The sequence below is a fragment of the Callionymus lyra genome, chromosome 15 (assembly GCF_982586985.1).
Source record: "Callionymus lyra chromosome 15, fCalLyr1.hap1.1, whole genome shotgun sequence".
Taxonomy (NCBI): domain Eukaryota; kingdom Metazoa; phylum Chordata; class Actinopteri; order Syngnathiformes; family Callionymidae; genus Callionymus; species Callionymus lyra.
The window spans coordinates 4347882-4373624 of NC_141832.1; the positions used below are offsets into that span (position 1 = coordinate 4347882).

The window sequence follows — 25743 nt, forward strand, 5'->3', positions numbered from 1 at the left end:
TATTTCTTGTCGGATCCTGATTTGGCATTTCCTCAGTCAACTCTGCGTCTTGGAATTCGGCTTTCAACCACTTTCTCAGGTTTCGGTTTCTGTCATTAGTGCTAACCAAATCAAGCATCCCAGAAACCATGGTGACAAGTGGAGCTTGAATATCAGATATCATCTGATTGTTTATCTGAGGACATTGTTTTACCATTGTCTTTGATGTATTCAAATCTGTATCAAAATCTGTGACACAGTGGCGTGATAATGCAGCTTTAGCTTCTTCATAGGGGTCAGGATTTTGAGCAGCCATTGCAGAGGGTCTACAGGAATGAATGGGTGGAGCCACAGGAAATAATGTATTCTTTTTTTTTGGCCTCTGGAAAAACTGCTAATATCTATACTGACTCAGCATCATGCTGTCTATATTGATCTTCCTCATTGGAAGAGGAAAGGGTTTGTTACAGCCACAGTGGCTCCAATTAAACATCTCTCTGAAATGAATGACTTTTTGATGGGTTTATCATCACCACGTGAGGTTGCAGTATTGAAATGCAAAGGTCATCAATCAGGGACTTCTGTGGTTTCTAAAGGTAATGCTGAAGCTGACAAGGCCGCTAAGCTAGCGGCTAGCTATCGTGCTAATTTGATGGTTGCTTTACCGGTCCTTCAGGGGGAGGTTTCTTCCGCCATTTCTGAAGAAACAGTTGAACAGTTGCAGTCTTCAGCCAGTCACGAAGAAAAATCTTTGTGGTTGAACAGAGGTGCTGTGAAAGTGGGTAAACTCTGGAGGCATAGTGATGGGAGACTTATTGCTCCAGCGGTAATACTAACGAGTTTGTGGCAAGAGAGTCATCATCTTGGTCATGTTTCCAACAAGAAAATGATGTCGAAAATTGAAAGGTTCTGGTGGCATCCCTACTTGAATGATGTGGCTAAACTGACTGTTTTGGACTGTCAGGCATGTCAAAAGTACAATCCTAGAGCTACCCTCAAAGTGGGGATGGGTTCATTTCCGCCCCCTAGTGGACCATGGAAGGAGATTGTTATTGACTTCACAGACATGGGACTTGACAACAGGGTAAAAGGTTTGAGATACATACTGGTGTTTGTGGATGTGTTTTCTAGGTGGGTTGAGGCTGTTCACACTAGAACTGAATCGGCAGCGGAAGTGATTAAGTGGTTGATACCTAGGTTTGTCCTTCCTAGGCGCATTAGGTCTGATAATGGTACACACTTTTCTAACAAAGACTTGAAAACAGTGGAAGACTTATTTGGCATCAAACATAGTTTTGGTTCTGAGTATCATCCTGCTTCGCAAGGTCTGGTTGAGTGAGCCAATGGGACACTCAAGAGGATGTTGGCAAAACTGAAGTGGCTTGATGCATTGCCATTAGCGATGATGGCAATGAGATCTTGCCCTAACGAGACTTTAGGTCTCTCCCCTCATGAGGTATTGACCGGAAGGTTGATGCCTGGACCTAGCACATCTGGTCCATTTAGAGAACTGGACGGTTCCCTTGAAGACATTAGAGTTGATCTTTCAGATTATATCTCTGCCTTGAATAAGATTGCACAAACTCTCACTCACCAGGTGCCGGAAATCCTTCAGAGGGACCTGGAGGAAGGAGATCTACAACTGAAGCCAGTGGATTGGATCTGGCAGAAACCCTTTAGGGTTCACTGGAGTCTTCCAAAGGGGAAGGGTCCGTTTGAAGTGTTGGAAGCCAAAACTCATTCCATTAAGGTTTTGAAGGAGGGAAAGCCCCCCAATTGGATACATCTCAGCCACTGTGCAAAAGCTGAGGATCCCAAAAGATCCCTCTCTGATATCAGATCTGACCTAAAAGCAATATGTCAGACAACAGCCGAAAGACCTGGCATCCCTTAAAGAGACCAAGAATGTTCAGAATTTTAGCTAAAATAATAATTCTGATACTCATACTGGAAACAAATCTCTCCATCTCAGATACATTCACTAAGGCCACTGATTCTGCTACAGCCAAGATCAAAACAAAATCTGTAGTATTGGCCAAGCCCATGAATTTGTCTGCAAGACAAAAGCGTCAGGCCCCAAACTATCCTCCTATCTACAACACCAAGGAAGGAAAGGATCTGACATTTCAAATTGACCGAAACTGCCACGCTCTAGATTTATTGTATGGCGTTGTGTCTGACAGTACTATTCCTCCAATTTTTACTCCCATTAAGAATGATTACACATGTCTCAATAGGGTGGGATGGGTGAACGAGAGAATACGTAATTATGGTTGGTTAACTGATAATTGGTGCCCTACTAATATTAATGTTACAACTTGGAATAATGCTACATCTTTGCCAGTCCGTAGAGCTGACCTGTTCTGGTATTGCGGTGGTCGTACCCTTCACAACATACTTAAGAAGAATTGGGAAGGGCAGTGCGCTCTTGTAAGATTAATGCTGCCGGTAACTATGATTGGCCCCGAACTATCCTCTGATTTGTCTGTTGATTGGAACCATTTAGATCCCTTAAATAACTACTTGAGCAAAAGACCAAGAAGGGCAGCTTTTGATGTAGATTTAGATCTTTCAGAAGGAGGTATCACTTACTATGACGCTATTGGAGTACCTAGGGGGGTGCCTGAAGAGTAAAATGGCTAATGAGATACTATCAGGATTTGAGTCTATCTTTGTTTGGGTCACTGTCAATAAGAATATCAACAGAATCAATTTTCTCCATTTTAATATTCAGATGTTGCAGAATCTCACCCGGAATGCAATTCAAGGTTTAACCGATGAGCTTTACCAGAATTCTCTTATGACTTATCAGAATCGGCTTGCTTAAGACATGTTACTGGCTAATAAAGGGGGTGTGTGTTACATGTTTGGTGATTCTTGTTGCACGGTTCTGCCGAACAACACTGCTGAAGGGGGCTCTGTCCAGATTGCGTTGAATGGGTTAAGATTATTGGCGGAGAAAACAGCTCGTGAATCAGGTATAAGCAATCCTGTGTCTGACTATCTGTCTGATCTATTTGGTAAATGGAAGGGGGTAATTATGTCTGTAGGTACTACCCTACTGACTGTTGTTGGAGTCCTAGCACTAGGTTGCTGCTGTGTCATTCCATTACTGAAAAAAATGTATTGAGGAATGTATTGTTTCTGCTTTGTCCAGAGAATGCGATGCTGTTCATCTCTTTCCTATGTTTCAGGACGAGCTCAATGATGCACTGTTGACGGGGAGTACGTCAACAACGCTTCACCAGACGAGCCGACATCCATGGTCGCCGAAAACGGGGCTGCTCCTTCCTTTTTACCTTAAGAAGTGGATACTGGCTCTATATCAATATATATTCTAACAAAATCTTTACTTCAATATAGGCTAATGAGATTTTAGTTAGCTAGTGAATATGTTTGTTTTGATTACTTAGCATTCAATGAATCTAGTTTTAATGCATAATTACAGTAAAGTTGTCATTTCCTTACAGTACTGCAGTTGATACAAAACTCTGTAGCCAGAATTCCGAGCCGCTCCAGTCGTTAAAAGTTTCAACTCGTGAAGAAAAGTCAGTCTTTCATATTTTATTAAGTTCCATAAACATCAATAACTCTTCAGTTGTGATACAAAAAAATGAAAGTAACCAAGTCGACAGTTCTTTGTACAAACACACTGGAACCTTTCAGTCGCTGCCGTAGCTTATTACTGCACTCGGGTGGGAGGAGGCCCCGGGTCCGGGCCGCCCCCCCCTGCGGACTGTACAACATCGGGAAAAACCCCCAAGAAAGTCTTTTGTCTGATTTCGCACACGGAGACGATGAGAAAAAAGGCAGATGGAAGTTTGGAGTCTTTTCTTGGAGGTAAACGGTTCTGACCCGCCGGGAGGTCCGGTCCCCGACAAGAAGGTCCCTACGAGAGTCGGACCGGTTGGCTACGAGTCTAAGACGCCGGAGACTTGTTGTTGTGTGACCTGGACGGGAGAGAGGAACGGTTGAGAACCCGGAGTCTGTCCCGCAGCACTCGGCAGCCATGTTGGATCGAGTCCCAGAGTTTGACCTTTGACCTTATCCGTCAACGCTCCCCCTCCAGAAGAGTTTGTGCTCACAAACAAACATGTTTGTTTTTTAACTGTAAGGAAATGACAACTTTACTGTAATCTAGATGATTTAACACACATTTCAAATAGTCACTTGATTAACTGATAATCTTTCATATTTAATTCATATTAAATAATCATGGTCTTGCATTGCATTCACTTAAACTAAACTCAAACTACTCAGGTTCACATCCACAGGTCAGGTCACACACACAGAAAGATTAAACAATCCAAGATTCCCAACAAGTCTGTGGACACCTGTGTGAGAACTAACACTGAAATACACAACAGGCCATCTTAGAATCAAGTGTTTACAGTTACTGACCAATCCTACATGTACAAGTGACTAGAGGCGTTAACCTGAATATTCTACATTAAAGATCCACCATTTCTTTTTTTATTGAAATTTTTTATTTTCATTTTTTCAGAACAAAATAGTACATGCAAGTATAAAGTAAAGATTGAAAAGAAAGATGAAATACAAAGTAATAGTAATGAAAAACAAATTACATAAAATTTACAAAATACATATATTTTTCAAGAGTAAGAAAAAGAAAGTAAATGCATCTAAACAGACAGAATGGAAAATAATGGTTTGACATATTCTGTCCATTTGGTCCACATCCTGTAGAAATTGTCCATTTCTGTTTGGAGGTCAAAGGATAACTTCTCCATCTTATAGATGTCGTAAATGATGTCTATCCAGTTCTGTCGTGGTTCAACTTGGAACCACTTCCTCGTGATACATTTTTTACTCGCTGCCAACAATATGAAAAAAAAAATTCTTGTCTCCATTGTTCCAGTTTTCGGTTGGTAGGTCACCAGGTACATGTTTTCACCTTTACAGGGAAGATCCACACCAAAAATGTTGTTAATATGGCTGTGGATCTCTGTCCAAAAAGTTTTGATTCCACTGCAGCTGCAAAAGACATGCCAGTGATTTGCTCCATTATACCCGCAAAGTCTCCAACATGCTTCATCCGTGTTTTTTTGAACGGGTGTGATTAAAAAATCGAATAATATTCTTCCAACAGAACTCCCGCCATGTATTTGATCTTGTTGAAAACCTTTGTAGATGACAATTTTTTTCCCAGATCTCATTTGTGATTGATACATATCTCCATCCTTTTCCCATCGCTGCCTTATATATCCTGTGTTCTCTTGTTTAGATTGTAGAAATCCTTTGTACAATTTAGATACTATTTTATTACTATTATTTGCCTCCAATAATGAAATAAAAATCTCTAGTAATCCTTTTTCACATGCATCAATTGGCTTTTTCAAATTTTGATTAAAATAATTTTTGACTTGTAAGTATCTGTAAAAATCCTTTTTTTTCTAAACCGTGTTTTTTCTGAAGGTTTTCAAAACTCTGAAAATTCCCTTTGTGAATAAATGATTGATAATCAGTTATACCTTTTAAGATCCAAGTCTTAAATCTGCCGTCCCTTTTATTGCGCACAAAATTTTAGAAAAATGCTTGTAAAAGTATCATCTTCAACCTTCACTTCATCCTGCAGCTTCTTGTCTGCCATGAGAGCAATCAATGGAACAGCATTTACGCTAGAACCTTCCAAGTTCTTCCAGCCTTCAGTGTAAGATCTCGAACAGAGACAGATTAAGGGCCTCAACTGTGCTGCATGGTAATAATGTTGAAGGCAGGGCAGGCCCAGACCTCCCTTCTCTTTACTTAATTGCAGTGTTTTATATCTGACCCTGGGTTTTTTCCCTTCCCACACAAATCTTGAAATTAATCTGTCCCGTTCTATAAATTGTTTTGGTGGAATTTTGACCGGGAGACATTGGAAAAGATATAATATTCGTGGCAGAATATTCATCCTGATGGAGTCTTTCCTTGAGATTTAAATACGGTATAGTTGCCCATCTTTGTAAATAAAACTTAATTCTTTCACTCAAAGGTCCATAATGGATGTCATACAGTCTCAGCACGTCTCTAGATAGGGACACCCCTAAAAATTTGATGAGTTTTGCATCCCATTTCCAGTTATACATAGTCCTGATGTTTGATGGTGGGTCATAGTTCAGTGTTAGAACTTGGGTTTTATCAATGTTAATTTTGTAGCTGATAACATCTCCATCACTTTGGGGAGTGTCTGAGTAGGTTGTGTTATGGTCAACAGTAAATCATCAGCAAACAACGCAAGCTTTTGCTCCCCCGTGGACATCATGACCCCTTGGATTTCTGCCCTCTGCCTGATCCATTGACCCAGAGGTTCTATGAAAATGACAAACAAAAGTGGTGACGCACAACAGTCTTGTTCCTCTCTCCACAACAAATGATTTGGTTAAATCTCCATTCATTTTAATTCTAGCCGTTGGTTTTTTGTACAATGCTGCAAAAGTATCAATTATAGTTTCATGAAATCCAAATTTTGATAAAACTTTATATAAAAATGACCAACTTACCGAGTCGAACGCCTTTTCTGCGTCCAGACTCAGTAACAACGTTTCCAAGTTTTGATTCCCAGCTTGTCTTATAATGTGTAATGCTCTCCTGATGCTATCTTGAGTTTGTCTATTTCCAACAAAGCCTGTCTGATCCTCATGAATTAATTTCGGTAAGATTGGTTCAATTCTTCTTGTAAGTATGGAGGTGAACAGTTTATAATCGATGTTCAAAACACTCACTGGACGATAATTCCCACATTCCATAGTATCTTTCCCTTCTTTGGGAATGACAGATATGATCGCTTCGCTCCATGAGGTACAACTTCATGTTCTAAAACCCAGTTAAATGTTCTCAGGAGTGTAGTAATTAGTTGATCTTGCATTATTTTGTACCACTCGGAGGTAAATCCATCTGTCAGGGGATTTCCCTCCTTTTAATCTTTTAATTGCTGATCGAAGTTCATCTTCTGTGATTTTTGATGTTAATTTTTCGTTTTGTTCATTGTTAACCTTTGGAAGCTCAATTTGGGATAAGAATTTGTCAATCTGGTGGACATTAGCTGTTTGAGGTTGAGAATAGAGCTTTTCATAAAATTTGAAGAAACATTTCTGAATGTTTTGTTGATTAGTTTCCACTTTTGTGTATAGACCGGTCAGCTTGCTGTTTTCTCAACTTGTAGGACAGGAGCCTCATAGATTTTCCACCAGCCTCGTAGTATTTTTGCTTGGTGAAAAGTAGTTTTTTTTTGTATTTCCTGTGTATTTACTTCATCTATTTCTTTTCTTAGTTTTTGGACTTTCAATTTAGTGTCATCATCTAAGGACTGGGAGTGTTTCATTTGAGTTGTCCTCAGTTTGTCTTCTAGTTCCATAAGTTCTTGTTGTCTAAGTTTCTTCTCATATGAAGAGATAGAAATTATTTTACCCCTCAACACAGCCTTAAGAGCATCCCATAATATAGGTGGTGATACTTCCTTGTTATCATTTAATTCTAAATAGTCTTCAATTTCAGCTTTCAGTTTATCTTTAATAGCGTGGCTATTTAGAATGTTTGAATTTAGTCTCCAGACTGTTGATCTACGCTTTTTCCCAGACCAACCGTCATGTAGACCGGACCGTGGTCGGAAACACTACTGGGGCCTATTTCACACTTGTTTACCCTTTGATCCGTTTTAAACATGAAGAAATAGTCAATGCGAGAGTAAACATTATGCGCTGCTGAGTAATGTGTATATTCTCCATTTTTTGAGTTCAACTCTCTCCAAGTATCAATAATTCCCACTTCTTCCATAATATTGTTGAACATTTTGTTGATGTTTCTTGTGTCTGACTTGCCATTAGATGAGTCCATTTTGGGGTTAAGTCGAATATTGAAGTCGCCCACAAATCAACATCCCTTGGTTTTTTGTTGTCATTATTTCAAGTAAACGTTTATAGAACCAGTCGCTCCAGGTGGAACATACACGTTAAAGAAACTCACCAATTCCTCTTCAACTTTACCTGTAATTATTATAAATCTACCTTCATTATCTTTATACTCTGAAATGTGCTGGTAATTTACTGTTATCTATGAGGATCACACTCCCCTCCTTCTTCCTGAACTATGAGAAGCAAAATAGACGTGTTTAAATCCTGATTTATTCAGTTTACCATGTTCTGTGTCATCAAGATGTGTTTCTTGTAAGAAAGCAACGTGAATTTTAAGTTTTGACAATATCTTCGCCCTCTTAACTGGGTTGAATACGCCGTTAATGTTAAACGACACAATATTTATTGATCTTTTATCCATTACTGGTGTCCTTTTCCAACAATTTCACAAAACTGTTTCAAAGCTCCCTCCCCCCCCTCAAAAAACGAATAAACAAAGCCAGAAAAAACAAACAAACTCAATAATACATTCAACTTAATAAACCATTTGAGTGACTCCCAAAGGAGGGGTCTCAGGAACTGACCCTGTTCAGCCATATTAGGTGGCTTGAAGGGAAACCCCCCCATCCCAATCCGCAGGGGGCCCTTAGGTGTGAGGCACCATGACTTAAAGCAAGAGTCTCAAAGAAACCTTTTCAATTCTACGTTTTCCTTCCGCTGATGTTAATTATGAATAATAATAATAATATTCGTGTCACAAACCGCTGATGGAGAGTCAGTTGATGGGCGGAGCAGGTGAGGATCTTCTGAAAGTTTCTCCTTGTAGCTCTGATCCTGACGTGGAAGTGTCTCAGTGACTCTGGTCTGACCAGTGTGACGTCGAATCGTTTTCTCATGTCCTCTGTTGCTTCCTCCACTGTAGGTTCTGGTTCCGTCTTTGTATTTCACTCGTAGTCTGGCCGGGAAGAGAGTCTGAAATTGAACTTGGTTTTCCTTCAGGACTTTGCGCACTTCTGCAAACTCGCGCCGCTGTTTGATGATGGCTGGAGGATAATCATGATCCATGTTGATTTGGTTAGATTTCCAGGAGAATCCTCTGCTCTGCCACACCTTGCGAAGAATCGATTCTTTCGTAGTGAAACTCAGAAACTTGACGACGATGGAGGTCTTGCTGTCGGGCAGCTGAGGTCCAGCGTCGCTCTCTCCATCCTCAGCTCCGCTCTCTGTCGTCCCAAGTCCGTCACGAAGCAAGTTCTCCAGAAAAGTTATCATGGAGGATGACTCCTCAGCCTCCTCCGGAACGCCATAGATCCGTATATTTTCCCTTCTAGATCGGCTTTCCAAGTCCACCATCTTCCCCTCGACTCTCGCGTGTAGCTTTAGCATCTCTGTAGCAACTTCCTCGATGTTCTGAAGCCTTTCTTCTGCCGTCACAATCTGTCCCTATGCCTCTTCCATCCTTTTCTTGAGCTTCGACATCTTCTTTTAATGATTGAAATTGAGTTTTACTCTCCTGTCGGAACCTCTCAGTTCTTGCAGGATGAGATCCATGTCGGCCATGTTGGTTCGTTAGCTTCGTTGTCTGCGCCGCTACAGGTGTTTTCGCTGTCCTTTGAGACACTTGTCTTTCGGGTCCAAATCACGGAAGAATTCTTGCCCCCTTTGTTTAAAATGTAAAATCTTTAGAAATTTCTGTGGTTATTTAGTAAATTTATCAGGTTCTATTGAGAGCTTCTTCACCACGCTGCCATCACATCGGTGTTCTCCCGGAAGCCCATTTAATACTTTATATAAAAGTTTATTTTTTAATATTGAATCATTTAATACCTTATTTAAAGGTTTATTTTTTAATATTGAATCATTAAGAGAAGTCCAGAAACTTTTGGTAGAGAAGTCCAGAAACCTTTGGTAGAGAAGTCCAGAAACTTTTGGTAGAGAAGTCCAGAAACCTTTGGTAGATAAGTCCAGAAACTTTTGGTAGAGAAGTCCAGAAACCTTTGGTAGATAAGTCCAGAAACCTTTGGTAGAGAAGTCCAGAAACGTTTGGTAGAGAAGTCCAGAAACCTTTGGTAGAGAAGTCCAGAAACCTTTGCCAGAGAAGTCCAGAAACCTTTGCTAGAGAAGTCCAGAAACCTTTGGAAGATAAGTCCAGAAACCTTTGCTAGAGAAGTCCAGTAACCTTTGGTAGAGAAGTCCAGAAACCTTTGCTAGAGAAGTCCAGAAACCTTTGCTAGAGAAGTCCAGAAACCTTTGCTAGAGAAGTCCAGAAACTTTTGGTAGAGAAGTCCAGAAACCTTTGGTAGAGAAGTCCAGAAACCTTTGGAAGAGAAGTCCAGAAACCTTTGCTAGAGAAGTCCAGAAACCTTTGCTAGAGAAGTCCAGAAAACTTTGGTAGAGAAGTCCAGTAACCTTTGGTAGAGAAGTCCAGAAACCTTTGCTAGAGAAGTCCAGTAACCTTTGCAAGGGAAGTCCAGAAACCTTTGGTAGAGAAGTCCAGAAACCTTTGGTAGAGAAATCCAGAAACCTTTGCTAGAGAAGTCCAGTAACCTTTGGTAGAGAAGTCCAGAAACCTTTGCTAGAGAAGTCCAGAAACCTTTGCTAGAGAAGTCCAGAAACCTTTGCTAGAGAAGTCCAGTAACCTTCGGTAGAGAAGTCCAGAAACCTTTGGTAGAGAAGTCCAGAAACCTTTGCTAGAGAAGTCCAGAAACCTTTGCTAGAGAAGTCCAGAAACCTCACCACTATCGAACTCGGTGCAGCGTCAGAGTCGCTCTCTTCATTTGAAAGTTAATGGTGGTAGTTGATGGTCGACTTCAACGTTTGTTGCAGAAAACTCTTCATGTTCTCACCCTCAGCTCCTTCTGGAACTTGATATATCCGGAGATTTTTTCTTCGCGACCTATTTTCCTCATTCCGGGCTGTCAGGTTGCTTCTCGTTCAGAAGATAAGGAACGTTTGTCCGTGTAGCTTCTGTGTCTCTTCACCACAACTTATTGTGTTTGTGTTGTCGCTCCTCCAGCTGCTTGATACCTTGAGTTCTTGAAGTGAAGTCTCCAGTTCAGTCAGAGTCTGGTGTGACTCTGGCCTTCTCTCTTCACGGAGGCTGGTTAGCTCCGCCATTAGCCTCGACTCCGGCTCGTCAGCGATATCATGTTATTTTCAAGTTCTTGTCCAATTTGTCTTGTCGACTCGTTCCCTTTCCTCTGAATGAGGTTGATGTTGTTCGTGTCTTTTTTGACGAGCAAATTCAGTTTATTTAGTTTTCTTAGTTTTAATGACGGAGCTGAAGTTCTACACTGTTGCCTGTGTCATGGCGTCACCGGAACTCAAAAGTTTATTTTTTAACATTGAATCATTAATATCATCAATACTTTATTTAAAGGTTTCTTTTTTAATATTTAATCATTTAATACTTTATTTATTTAAAGGTTTCTTTTTCATATTGAATCATTTAATACTTTATCTAAAGGTTTATTTTTTAATATTTAATCATTTAATACTTTATTTATTTAAAGGTTTCTTTTTTATATTGAATCATTTAATACTTTATCTAAAGGTTTATTTTGTAATATTGAATCATTTAATACTTTATTTAAAGGTTTCTTTTTTAATATTTAATCATTTAATACTTTATTTATTTAAAGGTTTAATTTTTAATATTGAATCATTTTACATTATTTATTTAAAGGTTTAATTTTTAATATTGAGTCATTTAATACTTTATTTAAAGTTTAATTTTTTAATATTCAATCGTTCAGCTGAATCTCAGTGTGTGAAAGAACCACATTTCCCAGAGTGCACCAGCAGCAGCTGCTTCAGTCATTGTCACTAATGAGCAGCACCTGTGAACTGTGAGGTAATGGAGGGTCTCAGTCAGTCAGTCAGTCAGAGAGAGAAGACGCTCCAAGTTCACAACAATGGCTTCAGTCCAAAGACGCCAATGGTCGGTGAAATGTTTTCTTTACTTTGATTTAGTGCTTGTTATTAACAATAACATATAAACATATAGAACCTAGCTTCTCCACCAGCAACCACAGCAAGAGCAACACGAGGGACAGAAGTGTCAGAGAGCATAGAGAACCTTGTTCAGTAGTTAGTTCAGCAGCCACACCATCAGGACCACAAAAATGTCATCACAAGAGTCAAGTTCATGTTTGCGACCAGATCGTGCCATTTGTCTTCATCATCACGTTCATCATCATCCCAGACATAGTTCTTAGTGCAGTGTGGGGGGTCCAAAGGTGGATCATAGGAATGAAGTCTCATAAGTCTTTTCAAGATCAGAGAAATCAGATAATCATAATCATCTATAGACAGCCAGGTTTAAGCAGAATAAGTCAATGGTTTTATCTGACATGAGTTCATTAATTAGTGCAGCTTTTGAGGATCGGATATTCAACAATCCACACTTAATTCTCCTCTACAATGGTAGTGCAAGTATTTATTTGATTCAGATTTATTTGAATTTTCTTTAACAGCTCTTCTAGTGACATTTCTTCTTGTTTTTACTAAGTGGGTCAGATTGACCCTCTCTATGCGGTTAAAGGCAGGTGGCTGTTGTAGGAGCAGAAGAAGGTGAAGATGCAGTTCTTCTGATCTGTGCTCTGAGTCACGTTACACTAAAACTCTCAACACTGCTAGACAAGAGAGATGCTCCTTCCAACGTGGGATGGATCAGTCTCTCCTAAGCAGACCAGGTTTTCCCCAGAAGGTTTTCCAGTTGTTAACAAAGCCAACCCCATTTGCGGGGCAGCACTGCGACAACCAGCCATTAAATGATGAATAGCGACTAAACATATCATCATGTTGGGAAGAATCCAGAGAACACTACGGAGTCCGACATTGTTTGTGCGAACAAACACACCGACGCACTTCATCCAGCTGTGACGGAGAGAAACGAACGTGACGGAGCGAGAGAGAACGAGAAGGAAGACAGAAGAAGAAGTAAAGGAGGTCATTTAAGAACAAATAAAGAAGTGTTGAAGAAGAAATGACAAGAAAGAATGATAAGAAAAGAGAAGCAAGAATAAAAGAAAAATGAAGAATGATAAAGAAGAGAAATGGAACGAAGAAGAAGAAAAAGAAAAGGAGATGAAGAGGATGACGTCATAGAGTCTTCTCACCCTGGTTGAACTTTGACTGCAGCCTCCACACTGTTCCTCACGTCCTTCTCGCCTCCGTCAGGACAATACGCCACTGTGCCTGTGGCGCCCTCTGGTGCCGGCACCGCCACAGTGCAGCCGGACACGGACTGCAGGAATGACTTGGGAGCGCTGGAGAGAAAGTTTATTTATTCATTTTCAATCATTTAATACTTTATTTAAAGGTTTCTTTTTTAATATTCAATCATTTAATACTTTTGTTATGTCTTGTGTGTCTTTCTTGGTGTTTCCTGTTTTTATTTTGAAACCTGCTCCCTTCTGTGTCTTTGAGTTTCCTTTCCGGTCCCTTAACCTGCTGATTAGTTATTGTCTTCACCTGTCTTGTGTTCTCCTGCTGATTTAGTTATTGTCTTCACCTGTCTTGTGTTCTCCTGCTGATTAGTTATTGTCTTCACCTGTCTTGTGTTCTCCTGCTGATTAGTTATTGTCTTCACCTGGTCTTGTGTTCTCCTGCTGATTGTTATTGTCTTCACCTGTCTTGTGTTCTCCTGCTGATTAGTAATTGTCTTCACCTGGTCTTGTGTTCTCCTGCTGATTAGTTATTGTCTTCACCTGTCTTGTGTTCTCCTGCTGATTAGTTATTGTCTTCACCTGTCTTGTGTTCTCCTGCTGATTGTTATTGTCTTCACCTGTCTTGTGTTCTCCTGCTGATTAGTTATTGTCTTCACCTGTCTTGTGTTCTCCTGCTGATTAGTAATTGTCTTCACCTGGTCTTGTGTTCTCCTGCTGATTAGTTATTGTCTTCACCTGTCTTGTGTTCTCCTGCTGATTAGTTATTGTCTTCACCTGTCTTGTGTTCTCCTGCTGATTAGTTATTGTCTTCACCTGGTCTTGTGTTCTCCTGCTGATTAGTTATTGTCTTCACCTGTCTTGTGTTCTCCTGCTGATTAGTTATTGTCTTCACCTGTCTTGTGTTCTCCTGCTGATTGTTATTGTCTTCACCTGTCTTGTGTTCTCCTGCTGATTAGTTATTGTCTTCACCTGTCTTGTGTTCTCCTGCTGATTAGTAATTGTCTTCACCTGGTCTTGTGTTCTCCTGCTGATTAGTTATTGTCTTCACCTGTCTTGTGTTCTCCTGCTGATTAGTTATTGTCTTCACCTGTCTTGTGTTCTCCTGCTGATTAGTTATTGTCTTCACCTGGTCTTGTGTTCTCCTGCTGATTGTTATTGTCTTCACCTGTCTTGTGTTCTCCTGCTGATTAGTAATTGTCTTCACCTGGTCTTGTGTTCTCCTGCTGATTAGTTATTGTCTTCACCTGTCTTGTGTTCTCCTGCTGATTAGTTATTGTCTTCACCTGTCTTGTGTTCTCCTGCTGATTGTTATTGTCTTCACCTGTCTTGTGTTCTCCTGCTGATTAGTTATTGTCTTCACCTGTCTTGTGTTCTCCTGCTGATTAGTAATTGTCTTCACCTGGTCTTGTGTTCTCCTGCTGATTAGTTATTGTCTTCACCTGTCTTGTGTTCTCCTGCTGATTAGTTATTGTCTTCACCTGTCTCGTGTTCTCCTGCTGATTAGTTATTGTCTTCACCTGGTCTTGTGTTCTCCTGCTGATTAGTTATTGTCTTCACCTGTCTTGTGTTCTCCTGCTGATTAGTTATTGTCTTCACCTGTCTTGTGTTCTCCTGCTGATTGTTATTGTCTTCACCTGTCTTGTGTTCTCCTGCTGATTAGTTATTGTCTTCACCTGTCTTGTGTTCTCCTGCTGATTAGTAATTGTCTTCACCTGGTCTTGTGTTCTCCTGCTGATTAGTTATTGTCTTCACCTGTCTTGTGTTCTCCTGCTGATTAGTTATTGTCTTCACCTGTCTTGTGTTCTCCTGCTGATTGTTATTGTCTTCACCTGTAAAGGTAGTAGTATGTCTCAAATCAAACTCTGCTGCTACACACTAGCAGGAAATGACGCGACAGCTTCTTCTTCTTCTACTAATTAACGATGATTGCAATCAGCTGTTGGAACGATATCGACACCTGCTGGCAGCACGTTTTGAAACTTTGGGAGAAAAAGAAATGAAGAAAAATATGAATAACGAAATATTCAAGAGTTATTTACGCCGCTATCAGCAGCGAAGACGTCTCATCCTTCTACTGCTGGCAGAAAATGTACCTGTAAGTATATGAATATATATGCATATATAAATTTATATATAGATAGATATGCATATATATGAGATTTTCTTTTTTTTTTTACCTGATAAACTGTGTTCTTTGCTAATAAACTTTATGTGAAGGAAGGAAAGAAGGAAAAAAGGGAGGACAGACTAGAGGTAGGGAACAGATCAATCGGATAAAAAAAAGAAAAAACGTAGGTCTGTGATAAACGGAAGGAAAAACTTATTGTGGATGGAAGAAGGAAACAGATTGGGTCAACTTGACCCAGAGGTATAACAGGTAAATATATTGTAAATAGGATATATAGATTTGGTTATGCTCAAGATGAAAAAATAATCATAACAGGTGTTGGGAAAACATCTTCTAGTCCTACAGCAGTGACGGTGTTAATGTCCTTTGAAAACCAACTAGACAGTAACGTATAACTGCTGCCCTACCAGTCAAGCATAATTGTAAAACACAAGAAGATTTAATTAATATAACTTTATTAAAACATGAACTTTTTTTCCTCCAACAGGCTCCAAACCCCAGGCAGTACTGCCAAATAAATGCCACTTTACTGTACTTCGATAGTGGAGACCTCCGTCCCGACTTCTGCCTCTCCAGGCCATCTTTTAATGCCCTGATGGTTGCCCTCGGCGAGGCGAGTGACCATGGCTGGGGACCCGTCATTGAGGCCTTAGTTTTTTTTTCTTTGGTTAGCCAGTGGGACCTCTTACCTTGTGGTGGGAAGAGCCTTTGGCATGCACCGAGCCACAGTCCACCGTGCCATACACAAAACGAGCACAAAGGTCCTCACCCTCCTCTCCAAGGTCGTCCGTCACCCATCAGAAGAGGAACTGCCACTGGTGGGAGCTGGTTTTGCCCGTTTGGCTTGGACAGCAGCCTTCCACAATGTTGTTGGCAGCGTCCACAACGTCCTCAACATCCTCAACGTCCTCAACGTCCTCAACATCCTCAACGTCCACAACGTCCTCAACATCCTCAACGTCCACAACGTCCTCAACGTCCACAACGTCCACAACGTCCTCAACGTCCACAACGTCCACAACATCCTCAACGTCCTCAACGTCCTCAACGTCCACAACGTCCACAACGTCCTCAACGTCCTCAACGTCCTCAACGTCAATCGCCTCATCCATCGAGGTGGACCACTTCCAGGATGCGGCAGTGACTTCACCCCCCTCTGTGCTGACCCCAGTTGACTTCAGCTTCTGTGAAGGAAAGAATTAGAGGGAATGATATTTTTTACATCTCTATCCTTATTGTCATATGAAGCCATTTAACTTCTAATAATGTTTCTGGGAGTAATGTGTTTGCCAGCAGCACATCTTAGCTTGAAAACCAACCTTGTATGCTTGCATAAGGTTTTCCCACTTCTTTTTGACGTAGGCTGGGGTCACCTTCCCCCCCAGCTCCCGGGCCTTAATGAACACCCTGATTGAAATACAAGTTGACACAACTATGCAATGACACTCCTTACAGTAACATCAATGTCTACAAACATGTAAGTTATGAAAGGTGTCATTCATGTTAGCATGATCAAATATGTTGTTCATTCACTTCCTCATAGCCAGTGATGGCTGCATTGATCGCCACTCAATGAGGGCCCTTGTGTCTTCATCGCCCCCTTAAAAATAAATACATTTTTAAATGAAAATAAATACAATAATATCTATACTCAGAACAGTAAAAACAATAACGTTTATATACTGTGTGCTGATACGCTAGCTTCAGCATTTCGGCTGTGAACACACATCTTATAGTACAATAAACGTAACGTACATGTCATGACCTATGTTTAGTGAGTGTTCGCTCACAAGCTAGCGAAATAACATTAGCATTCACGTTTTCATCCAAAATACAAATAAACAAACGTTACTGACGTTTCTATACAACAGCACTAGTGCAAACATATGAAATGAAAAACTTACATCGGTATAAAGTTGAAAAATTGACCGAGGGGGCGTCGCTCTCAACGTGCTCTCTTGCCTCCATTTGACTGGTAGTGACGTAACTTCCGTTCACAACGTCAACGTCATTAATATGGCGGCCATTTAGGGTGGTTAGTGTCCATCGAACCATACTCAGTTCTGTGGGAATGTTAGTAGAATCAGAATCAGAATCAGAATCAGAAAACCTTTATTAGTCCCGCGAGGGGAAATTCGGTTTAACAGCAGCAAGAGAAATAAAAACACCCAGAAATAAAAACGAGAAATAGAATAAAAGATAAATCTGCGCTATATAATATATACACAATCATATTTACATAAATAACAAGAGGTGCAGTTAAATAGTTATCTTGGTGTGTTCTTGTTGTGGAGTCTGATGGCAGCAGGGAGGAAAGACCTGCGGTACCTCTCCCTCACACACCGGGGATGGAGCATCCTATCACTGATGGAGCTCCTCAATGCCCTCAGTGTGTGCTGGAGAGGGTGAGACAAGTTCCTCCTCATGGAGCCCAGCTTGCTCCGCATCCTCCCTCCAGTCACTTCCTCCACAGGATCCAGGGGGCGCCCTAGGACGTAACCGGCCTTCTTAATAAGGCTGTCCAGTTTAGCCCTATCCTTTGCTGTCATGCTGCTCCCCCAGCAGACCACACCGTTGAAGATGGCAGAGTACGCCAATTTAGTGTGCATGGCGCACTTAATTTCGCATACTATGAATACTAACTTTGAGTAGCTAGTATGCGATTTGAGACACAGCACTGCTTCAGTCATTGTCACTAATGAGCAGCACCTGTGAACTGTGAGGTAATGGAGGGTCTCAGTCAGTCAGTCAGTCAGAGAGAGAAGACGCTCCAAGTTCACAACAATGGCTTCAGTCCAAAGACGCCAATGGTTGGTGAAATGTTTTCTTTACTTTGATTGTGTATTGATTGAATGCTTCTGAGATGTTCAAATGGATGTTTAACTGCGTTTAATATTAGTTAAGGAACACATTGCAGCATTATATGGATTTTGTGTCAGATCAAAAAAAGTAAGTGTGTGTGTGTGTGTGTGTGTGTGTGTGTGTGTGTGTGTGTGTGTGTGTGTGTGTGTGTGTGTCTTTTAGAAGTCCTTCTTAATGCACGCCTGCACACCAACACATGACACAGTCGCAGTAGAAAAAACATGAAGGAAGTTTACCGGCGATATGAAGAAGTGTGATCTATCACCACGGTGACGAGGTATTATACCTGTAGGCCTTTATTTTCTAAAAATATAGAGCCACTCGATCCGTCCTTGAATTTGAAACGTTGTTGATTATTGTCGACCGTCTCAACATCTTCATGCTGGTCATCTGCATATTCAGAGGCAAGACCGTCAACTGCTGAACCCACATGGTCGGCATAATCGTCAGCAGTTCCCCCAGGAAGTTGGTCAACGGCGATGACATGAAAATCTTTTGTGGGGCTCACTGGCGATGAGAACACCTTCCTGGGTCGTGGCATCAAAGGCGACTGTGATGTCTTTGGTCTTCATGCACATGTGTGAAGCTTGAAGATCTGCAACGACACCTGATCCACGAGCATCTGTTCAACAGTCTTGAAACAAAAGTATCATTTGTTTAAATGTAAAACAGTGGATACATAAAGCAAAGTGACGTCGTATTGAATTGATGAACTTCATGAAATCAGGCGGAAGTGACGGAAAATGTCAACATGACTCGTGCGACTCCAACAGGAAACGGCTCCAAAAAAAACCACGTGCGAATCGATCGATTCAGAAGATACTTGGCAGACTGACAGGTAAATATGTACTTTATACCTGTCTGACCTCACATCTACCCGTCTGACCTTCTTTCTAACCTTTTATTGTGAAGTGACCTTGAGTCTCTTGAAAGTTTTAAACCAAATGTTTTATTATATCATGATGAACATCATAAGTGACACTTGCTCCACTGAACTTCAAGTCTTCAGTCGACTCAACAAGTGATGAAAGAGTTTCTTCAACAACATTCAGATCAACACGTTTGTTTCAGGAGCAGATTTCTTCCATCATCACTGTCAGCACTTTAATGATGATTGACAGCAGCAACACACGTGTGTTGGAGGAACACACTCACACACTCAGGTCACACACACACACTGAGGAACCAGAACCAGGAACCTCTGTGACTCCAAATCCCAGGTACAAAGGTTCAGTGGAGGTGAAGAAGGTGTCGAGGTGTTTCTTTCCATCAGAGGAGACACTGTAGAAGGTTAAATATCCAGGTTCACTAAAGTTCATCAACATTCCTACTCTGTGAGAAACTTCTTGACTCTTGATGACATATTCGTTCTTATCGTGACAGAATTTATATCCATCATCATCAGAGCAGCTCAGACTCCAGGAATAACGGTTCTGTCCAAACTCAGACTCGTCTTCTTTCCCTCCGTCTCTTCTGAGAGTCAGTGCGATAGAAGCTCCTCCTCTCCACTCCAGCTCCCAGTAACATGGTCCAGTCACAGCTTCTCTGCTCATCACCTGAAGACACCGGTGGAAACTGACGGGATGGTCCAGATAATCCTGATCCTGCGTCACAAGTTCCACCGTCCTGTTGTCGTTGGACAGTAGGAGGCGCCGGTGTGCTGTGTCCGGGTCCAGTGAGAGTGGACGGAAGTCTGAGAGAAGAAGACACGAGAGGTGATGATGGTGGAAGAACTTTCTCTTCAACACAATCATGGACTCAGTGTCCCAGCAAGCTAGGGAGGGCTGCTCTGTTTGTTGACATCTAGTGGAGATCATCTTCAAAGTGAAGTCAACAGTCTTCTGAGACTGGGACCACCTCCAGAGAAGAACCAGGAGGAACATGCCAGAATCATCTTGTCACATTTGATTGACACCAGTGTGTCCATATCAAGTCAGCAGCTAAACTAGCATGTAGCTAACATGATGTTTCTTCATGTTCTTGAAACATCTCTGCGTTCATCTCCACCATCATCCTGGACTTGATGAAGCTCCATCAGCAGATTCAAGTGTAACAACATCTCAACATCACAACTGCTCCACTAGAAGCTGACAGAGTCAAGGAGTTCTCATCCATCAATCAAATCAAACTTACACTTCTTCCATCCAGATGTTAACCTCTGTGGTCCACAGTGATCCAGCCTGGAGGAGGAAACATTGAGAAGATCAGATTCATTTGACTTCAGATGCTAAGTGGACGTTCTTTCATGACTGTGTTGACCACAACAAAGATGGATCTAGAAACACTCGCTCAGTCTCCACTGTCTCCTTGTTCTTCCACTGGTGTCCAGCAGGAGAACATGGAGAAGCTCTGAGAGTTGGATTCATGTGCTCAGTTCAGATGAAGAGTCTGAGCAGCGTCACACACTCACATCTCTCTGCTTCTGATCACATGTTCAGTCTGAAGATCTTTGGAGCTCAGTCAGTGAGTTCTGCTGCTCCGTCCATACCTGAGAGTCTCCAGCCTCCAGTCTGGACTCTCCAGTCCAGCAGACAGCAGCTCCAGTCCTGGTCCTCCTGGATGATTGAAGCTCAGGTCCAGCTCTCTCAGATGGGACGGGTTAGATGTCAAAGCTGAGACCAGAGAAGAACAACCTCCTGCTGAGATCTGACACGCTGACAGACTGTAATGAAGGAGAAACAGTTTCATTAAATCAGAAGAACTGAAGACATGATGTTCTGACCTGAGAGTCTCCAGGTGACAGTGTGGACTCTTCAGTCCAGCAGACAGCAGCTCCACTCCTGGATCCTTCAGGTCGTTTCTACTCAGGTCCAGTTGAGTCAGACTAGAGGACGGAGAGCTGAGGACTGAGGACAGAAGTGAACAACTTCTCTCTGACAGTCGACACCTGATCAGCCTGTGAAAGAGACGGAAACGTCAACAAGAGATTTTTTCTCTATTTTGACTTGAAAGCCTTGATTGGAGGAAACACTGAACTCTTGACGTTCATAAGATCATCACATGATTGTGTGAACATTTGAAGACTTTGATTTCAATCAGGATCAACTTGATCAAACACATGAAATAATGAAGTTTTCATCAGTTCAACACTTGATGTATAAATGATCACATGACTCACTGTTGTGAGAGGATTGATGTGTGTTTGGATGACAAACAAACACAAGAGAAGAAAACATGAGAAAAACACAAGTGTTTGTGTTTAATGTCAGTGTTAGTGTTAGTGTTGTGTAACTCCACTCACACTGTTGTTGTGTAACTCCACTTAAGCCTCATTATATTTCTGTCAATCTGTTTGCATAACCTTATCACCTGTATTCGTTCATTATCATTGAGTGTTCTATTCAATAAAGGTCAAGCCCGAACACTCAGGAAACGTGTCAATAACTTCTGTCTGTAACTTTCACCCCATTAGTCAGACATAACACCAGCTGAATGTTACCTTATAAGGACTTGTGTGCAACAGTAGACAGACAACGGCCTTGTAAGATAACGGCCTTGTAAGAATATATGTGCGTTTGTTCACACTCGTAACTCAGAGCTCTGAGCTTATCGGAAGAATAAACGAAATGGAGGCGGAAGGCACTTCGAAATTAACATTGAAAGGGAGAAATAGAGCAGGAAGAGTGAAAAATCTTCAAGACACATAATGTTTGGTAAGATGGTTGCATCTGTCCACTGCTCTGCTTGTGACTAAATCAGTTACAGGAAGTACAGCTGCTGGTATCAAAGGGGTGGAGTCAATCCCGCCCTCTGAGAAAGAGGCGGGGGAAGATTGGAAAGGAAAGTTGAAACGAGGCCTTTTCGATTCCGAGACGAACTCTGAGCTGATTGTTCTCCAGGCAACCAGGGATCCCACTATACCTTACTTCAAGAATCAGGTGAGAAAGATTTTATCTTATTTTCCTCATAGATTTATAATCTAAAATTAAGTTTATATTTGGTTAGGAAAAGATTACATATATATTTTATATTAGTTTTGGTTGCCTGGAAGAATAAACGTAAGTCTCTGGTTCTGTCACAAATTTAGATTATATTTTTCAATAGTGCTTTCTCAAGCTGATGCTCGTTTTTTGGGGTATTGCATGATCAGGATTTTATAATGGATTTTAATTAGTTAATTTAAGTTTTGGTTCTTAATTTAGATTTTTAAATTCTTCCTCTTTTATATTTTCATTTAATTATTTTTTGATAATCGCTTCTTTACTTATTATTATTATTATTATTTTTAGCATTATTATTAATATCATTAATATTATTATTAATTTGTTCTATTCATTTATTGACAAGACAAAAGTAACTATTACTACAGGTGACAAGTTAAAGCTCCTGACAGGGAAGAAAAATAAGAAACTTTAAACTCTGTTTTAACTTAATGGTAATTAATTACACAAAGTGCCCTTATTGAGCTCTTGAGCTAGCCAGATACAGCTAATTAGGATTCAACTTAAAGACTTAAAAGAGCTTCTCTAAAAATAGAGAGATGATAGTTGATGATAGTTCTAGGGTCCTATCATAGCTCCCTATTGGCCACTGGCTGGAGTGCATGGGTGTGGCAGGAGAAGAGGACGAGGGTATGGAAACAAACAAAGAATTTTGTTCAACAATGGCGCATTTTTGGCTTTTAGTCCAGGAACTTTGGTCCAGTTCCCTATTGATGACACCTACAGTTGAAGAAATCTTTCTGAGCTGAACAAACAAGAACTCAACCTCAACAACTCTCCACCAAGAATGAACTTCTGCTCCAGAGAGGGAGGAGCTGTACTGGTTCAACGTGATTGAACATCTGATTTCTCTGATCTTGAAAAGACTTTTGAGACTTCATTCCTATGATCCACCTTTGGACCCCCCACGCTGCACTAAGAACTATATCTGGGATGATGATGAACGTGATTATGAAGACAAATGGCACGATCTGGTCGCAAACATGAACTTGACTCTTGTCTGCGTGACAATTTTGTGGTCCTGATGGTGTGGCTGCTGAACTAACTACTGAACAAGGTGTTCTCTATGCTCTCTCTGACACTTCTGTCCCTCGTGTTGCTCTTGCTGTGGTTGCTGGTGGAGAAGCTCGGGCCCTGAGATAAATGATTAAGAAATGCAAAGTTGTTTGTGATTTGACGAAAAAGTACACAAATCTAGCCTGTAAGAGACATATCTTCCTGAGTCTAAAATGTAACAGTAAAAAAGTAAATCCCAGAATAACATACTCTGATTGCTCCACTCAGAGCTATGAAGAAAGCAGCCATAAGAAAATTAAACAAAAACTTGTGTGGTCGACTGATGCAGAATTTTATTTAAACTAATTAAAAGTGACTCTGTCTAGAGCTGCTGACTTGTCACCTCCAGAGACTAGACTATAGAGACTAAAATACTGTAGGAGGAAAGGTCAAAGAAAAAAAATAATAGATTAAGAGATAAATTAAAAGAAACACTGAGAAATTTAAATATGACATTCTTCTCTCTAGAAGAATAAACCAAATAACTATAGACTAATAGGAAATCTCCTTGAAGTGAATATTTGAAACTAGTTAAGATAAGCAAAAGAGTAATCTAGAATAGATACTGTATTTCTGTTGTGGGTAAATAATTAAAGAGCTATGACTGACACCTGATCTAATTAACCATTACATTCATAAAACACATTTGAACTCACACAATACTCTCGGACATTCACATAGATATTACAAATAACACTGAGCTCAGAGATAAACAACCAAACACATGATGTTTTCAATTTAAATTGAATAAGATAAAGAGGTGTCTCTGCTACGACCTGCTCCCTGTGTGTGTGAGAGAAGAAAGAATTCCCTCGAACCTCCGCCTCGGTTTCTCTCTTCACCATGAAGTCAAAACATACTGATAATTTGAACTCTCTGCTAACTTCAAGGTTTATTAAAAAAAAAAAAACACATGACAAACTTTAACAGACATCCACAGATCGAAGTTATGACTACACAACTCGTGACACACACACAATATCCTCATCATCACCTGAATAGATTCAAAACTGACCTTCTCATAACTTCTGATCATTCTTATCCTGTTAGAGGTGGTGTTGAGAAGCCCTCCAGAGAGGGAGAAATAAGAAGCCACTGTCCACTGCAGACTTAAATATATCATAGAAGGTAAACAAGAAATATGAGCCAGCATGAGTAAAGCTAAAACTTGCCTAGCAAGTTTAAATATAGTTTAGGAAACTACTCTTTGGACATGTGGTGATATAGTTAAGATGTGTAAATTACCAAACACAAGAAATCATGATTTAAGATAAATACAACTTCCCTCAAACTAATAAGACTTTACTTAATGCTAAAAGAAGGAACATAGTGGTGTTATATATTTAAAAGGACATTCAATCGGACTTGACAAAATATCAAAAGGTAATCGTGCGGCAGATGCATTGGCAAAACAAACCGCGGGTTATCAGCCACAAGGGCAAATGATGGTGGTTCCAGCTGAAGAAATGGATGGGCAGTCATCTTGGTCAAAAATTCTTCACATTCAATCTCAAGCATCACCTGAAGAAATTTCAATGTGGATAAATCAAGGCTTAGGGAAAACAGAAGAAGGTGTCTGGTGTAAAAGGGGACGCCCGGCTGCACCAGTAGCCTATCTGAAATCTCTAATCCTTGAGGCACATGGTCCTACACATGTAGGCAGAGAAGAAACAATTCGAAGATTGGACAATTGGTGGCATCCATTTAAAAACCAAATGGTGAAACAAGCACTAATCTCGTGTAATGTTTGCAATCAAGCTGCAATTAGGCCTACTCTCAAACCATTACCAGGACTAACACACCCTTCAGTTTTCTTTCCAGGACAAATGGTTGTTATCGACTATACTGACATGTTGGTCCCAGTTTCTGGATACAGGTACCTGTTGGTGATGGTGGACGCCTACTCAGGATGGCCAGAAGCATATCCTTGCCGGAAAGAAGATGCAAAAAGCGTCTCTAAACATTTGGTTAACCATTACATTCCAACTCATGGTTTTCCCCATTGTCTGAAAAGTGACAATGGCACGCATTTCAAGAACACCCACTTACAACAGGTGGAGCGCCAATTGGGCCTCAAACACAAGTTTGGTTCTGTTTACCACCCCGAGTCACAGGCACAGGTGGAGAAAATGAACAGGACGTTGAAGGACAACCTCAACCGAGTCATGATAAGTACCGGAGTCAACTGGCTCGCGGCACTACCAATGGCACTGATAAGTGTTCGAATGTCTGTTAATACCCGGACGGGCTACTCTCCATTCGAACTCCACACAGGTTGCTGTTTTCCAGGACCCCACGCTCCATTACCAATATCAAACCTAAGGGGTTCTCCAAGCAGACTGAAGAGGACCCCAAGCAACCCGTCCCACTGCAGGTCACCCCGTGTGTCTACCTGAAGGTGCTCAAGCGAAAGTGGACGGAACCACGCTGGACTGGTCCTCATCGCGTACTGGAAAGGACGTCTCACGCCCTCCGGCTGGAAGGCAAAGGAGACACCTGGTTCCACCTGACGCAGTGTGCATAACACCATCTGGATGTTACCTTATAAGGACTTGTGTGCAACAGTAGACAACAGCCTTGTAAGAAAATATGCGCATGTTTTCACAACAGTAGATAACGGCCTTGTAAGAATATATGCGCGTGTTTTCACACTCGTAACTCAGAGCTCTGCGCACCTGTCGTTGTTATACATCTTGTGTAACTTCTTAATAAACCTTTTTGCCTGACTTCACGGACCGGACTCTGTCTCTCTA

General features: G+C 41.0%; 1 protein-coding gene across 1 annotated transcript; it reads right to left on the reverse strand.

Annotated features, from left to right (window-relative positions):
• Positions 1-19135: 19135 nt before the first annotated feature.
• Positions 19136-24472, reverse strand: LOC148064542 (stonustoxin subunit alpha-like). Its single transcript, XM_087809706.1, has 4 exons — positions 24408-24472; positions 20482-20655; positions 20127-20173; positions 19136-19686 (listed from the first exon to the last, which is right to left on the reverse strand). Exons 1-4 carry the CDS (start codon positions 24470-24472, stop codon positions 19145-19147), a joined length of 828 nt encoding a protein of 275 aa, XP_087665832.1. The 3' UTR covers positions 19136-19144.
• Positions 24473-25743: the final 1271 nt, after the last annotated feature.

What these genes read in the sequence shown, in the direction of transcription:
- LOC148064542 (XM_087809706.1), bottom strand. Translation starts at nt 24,472, where the DNA reads ATGACTGCCCATCCATTTCTTCAGCTGGAACCACCATCATTTGCCCTT. An exon ending in CTTGTGGCTGATAACCCGCG is followed by an intron (nt 20,656 to 24,407) that starts GTTTGTTTTGCC and finishes CCTTCATTACAG; the next exon opens with TCTGTCAGCGTGTCAGATCT. An exon ending in AACATCTGGATGGAAGAAGT is followed by an intron (nt 19,687 to 20,126) that starts GTAAGTTTGATT and finishes TTCTTCTCTCAG; the next exon opens with ACTTCCGTCCACTCTCACTG.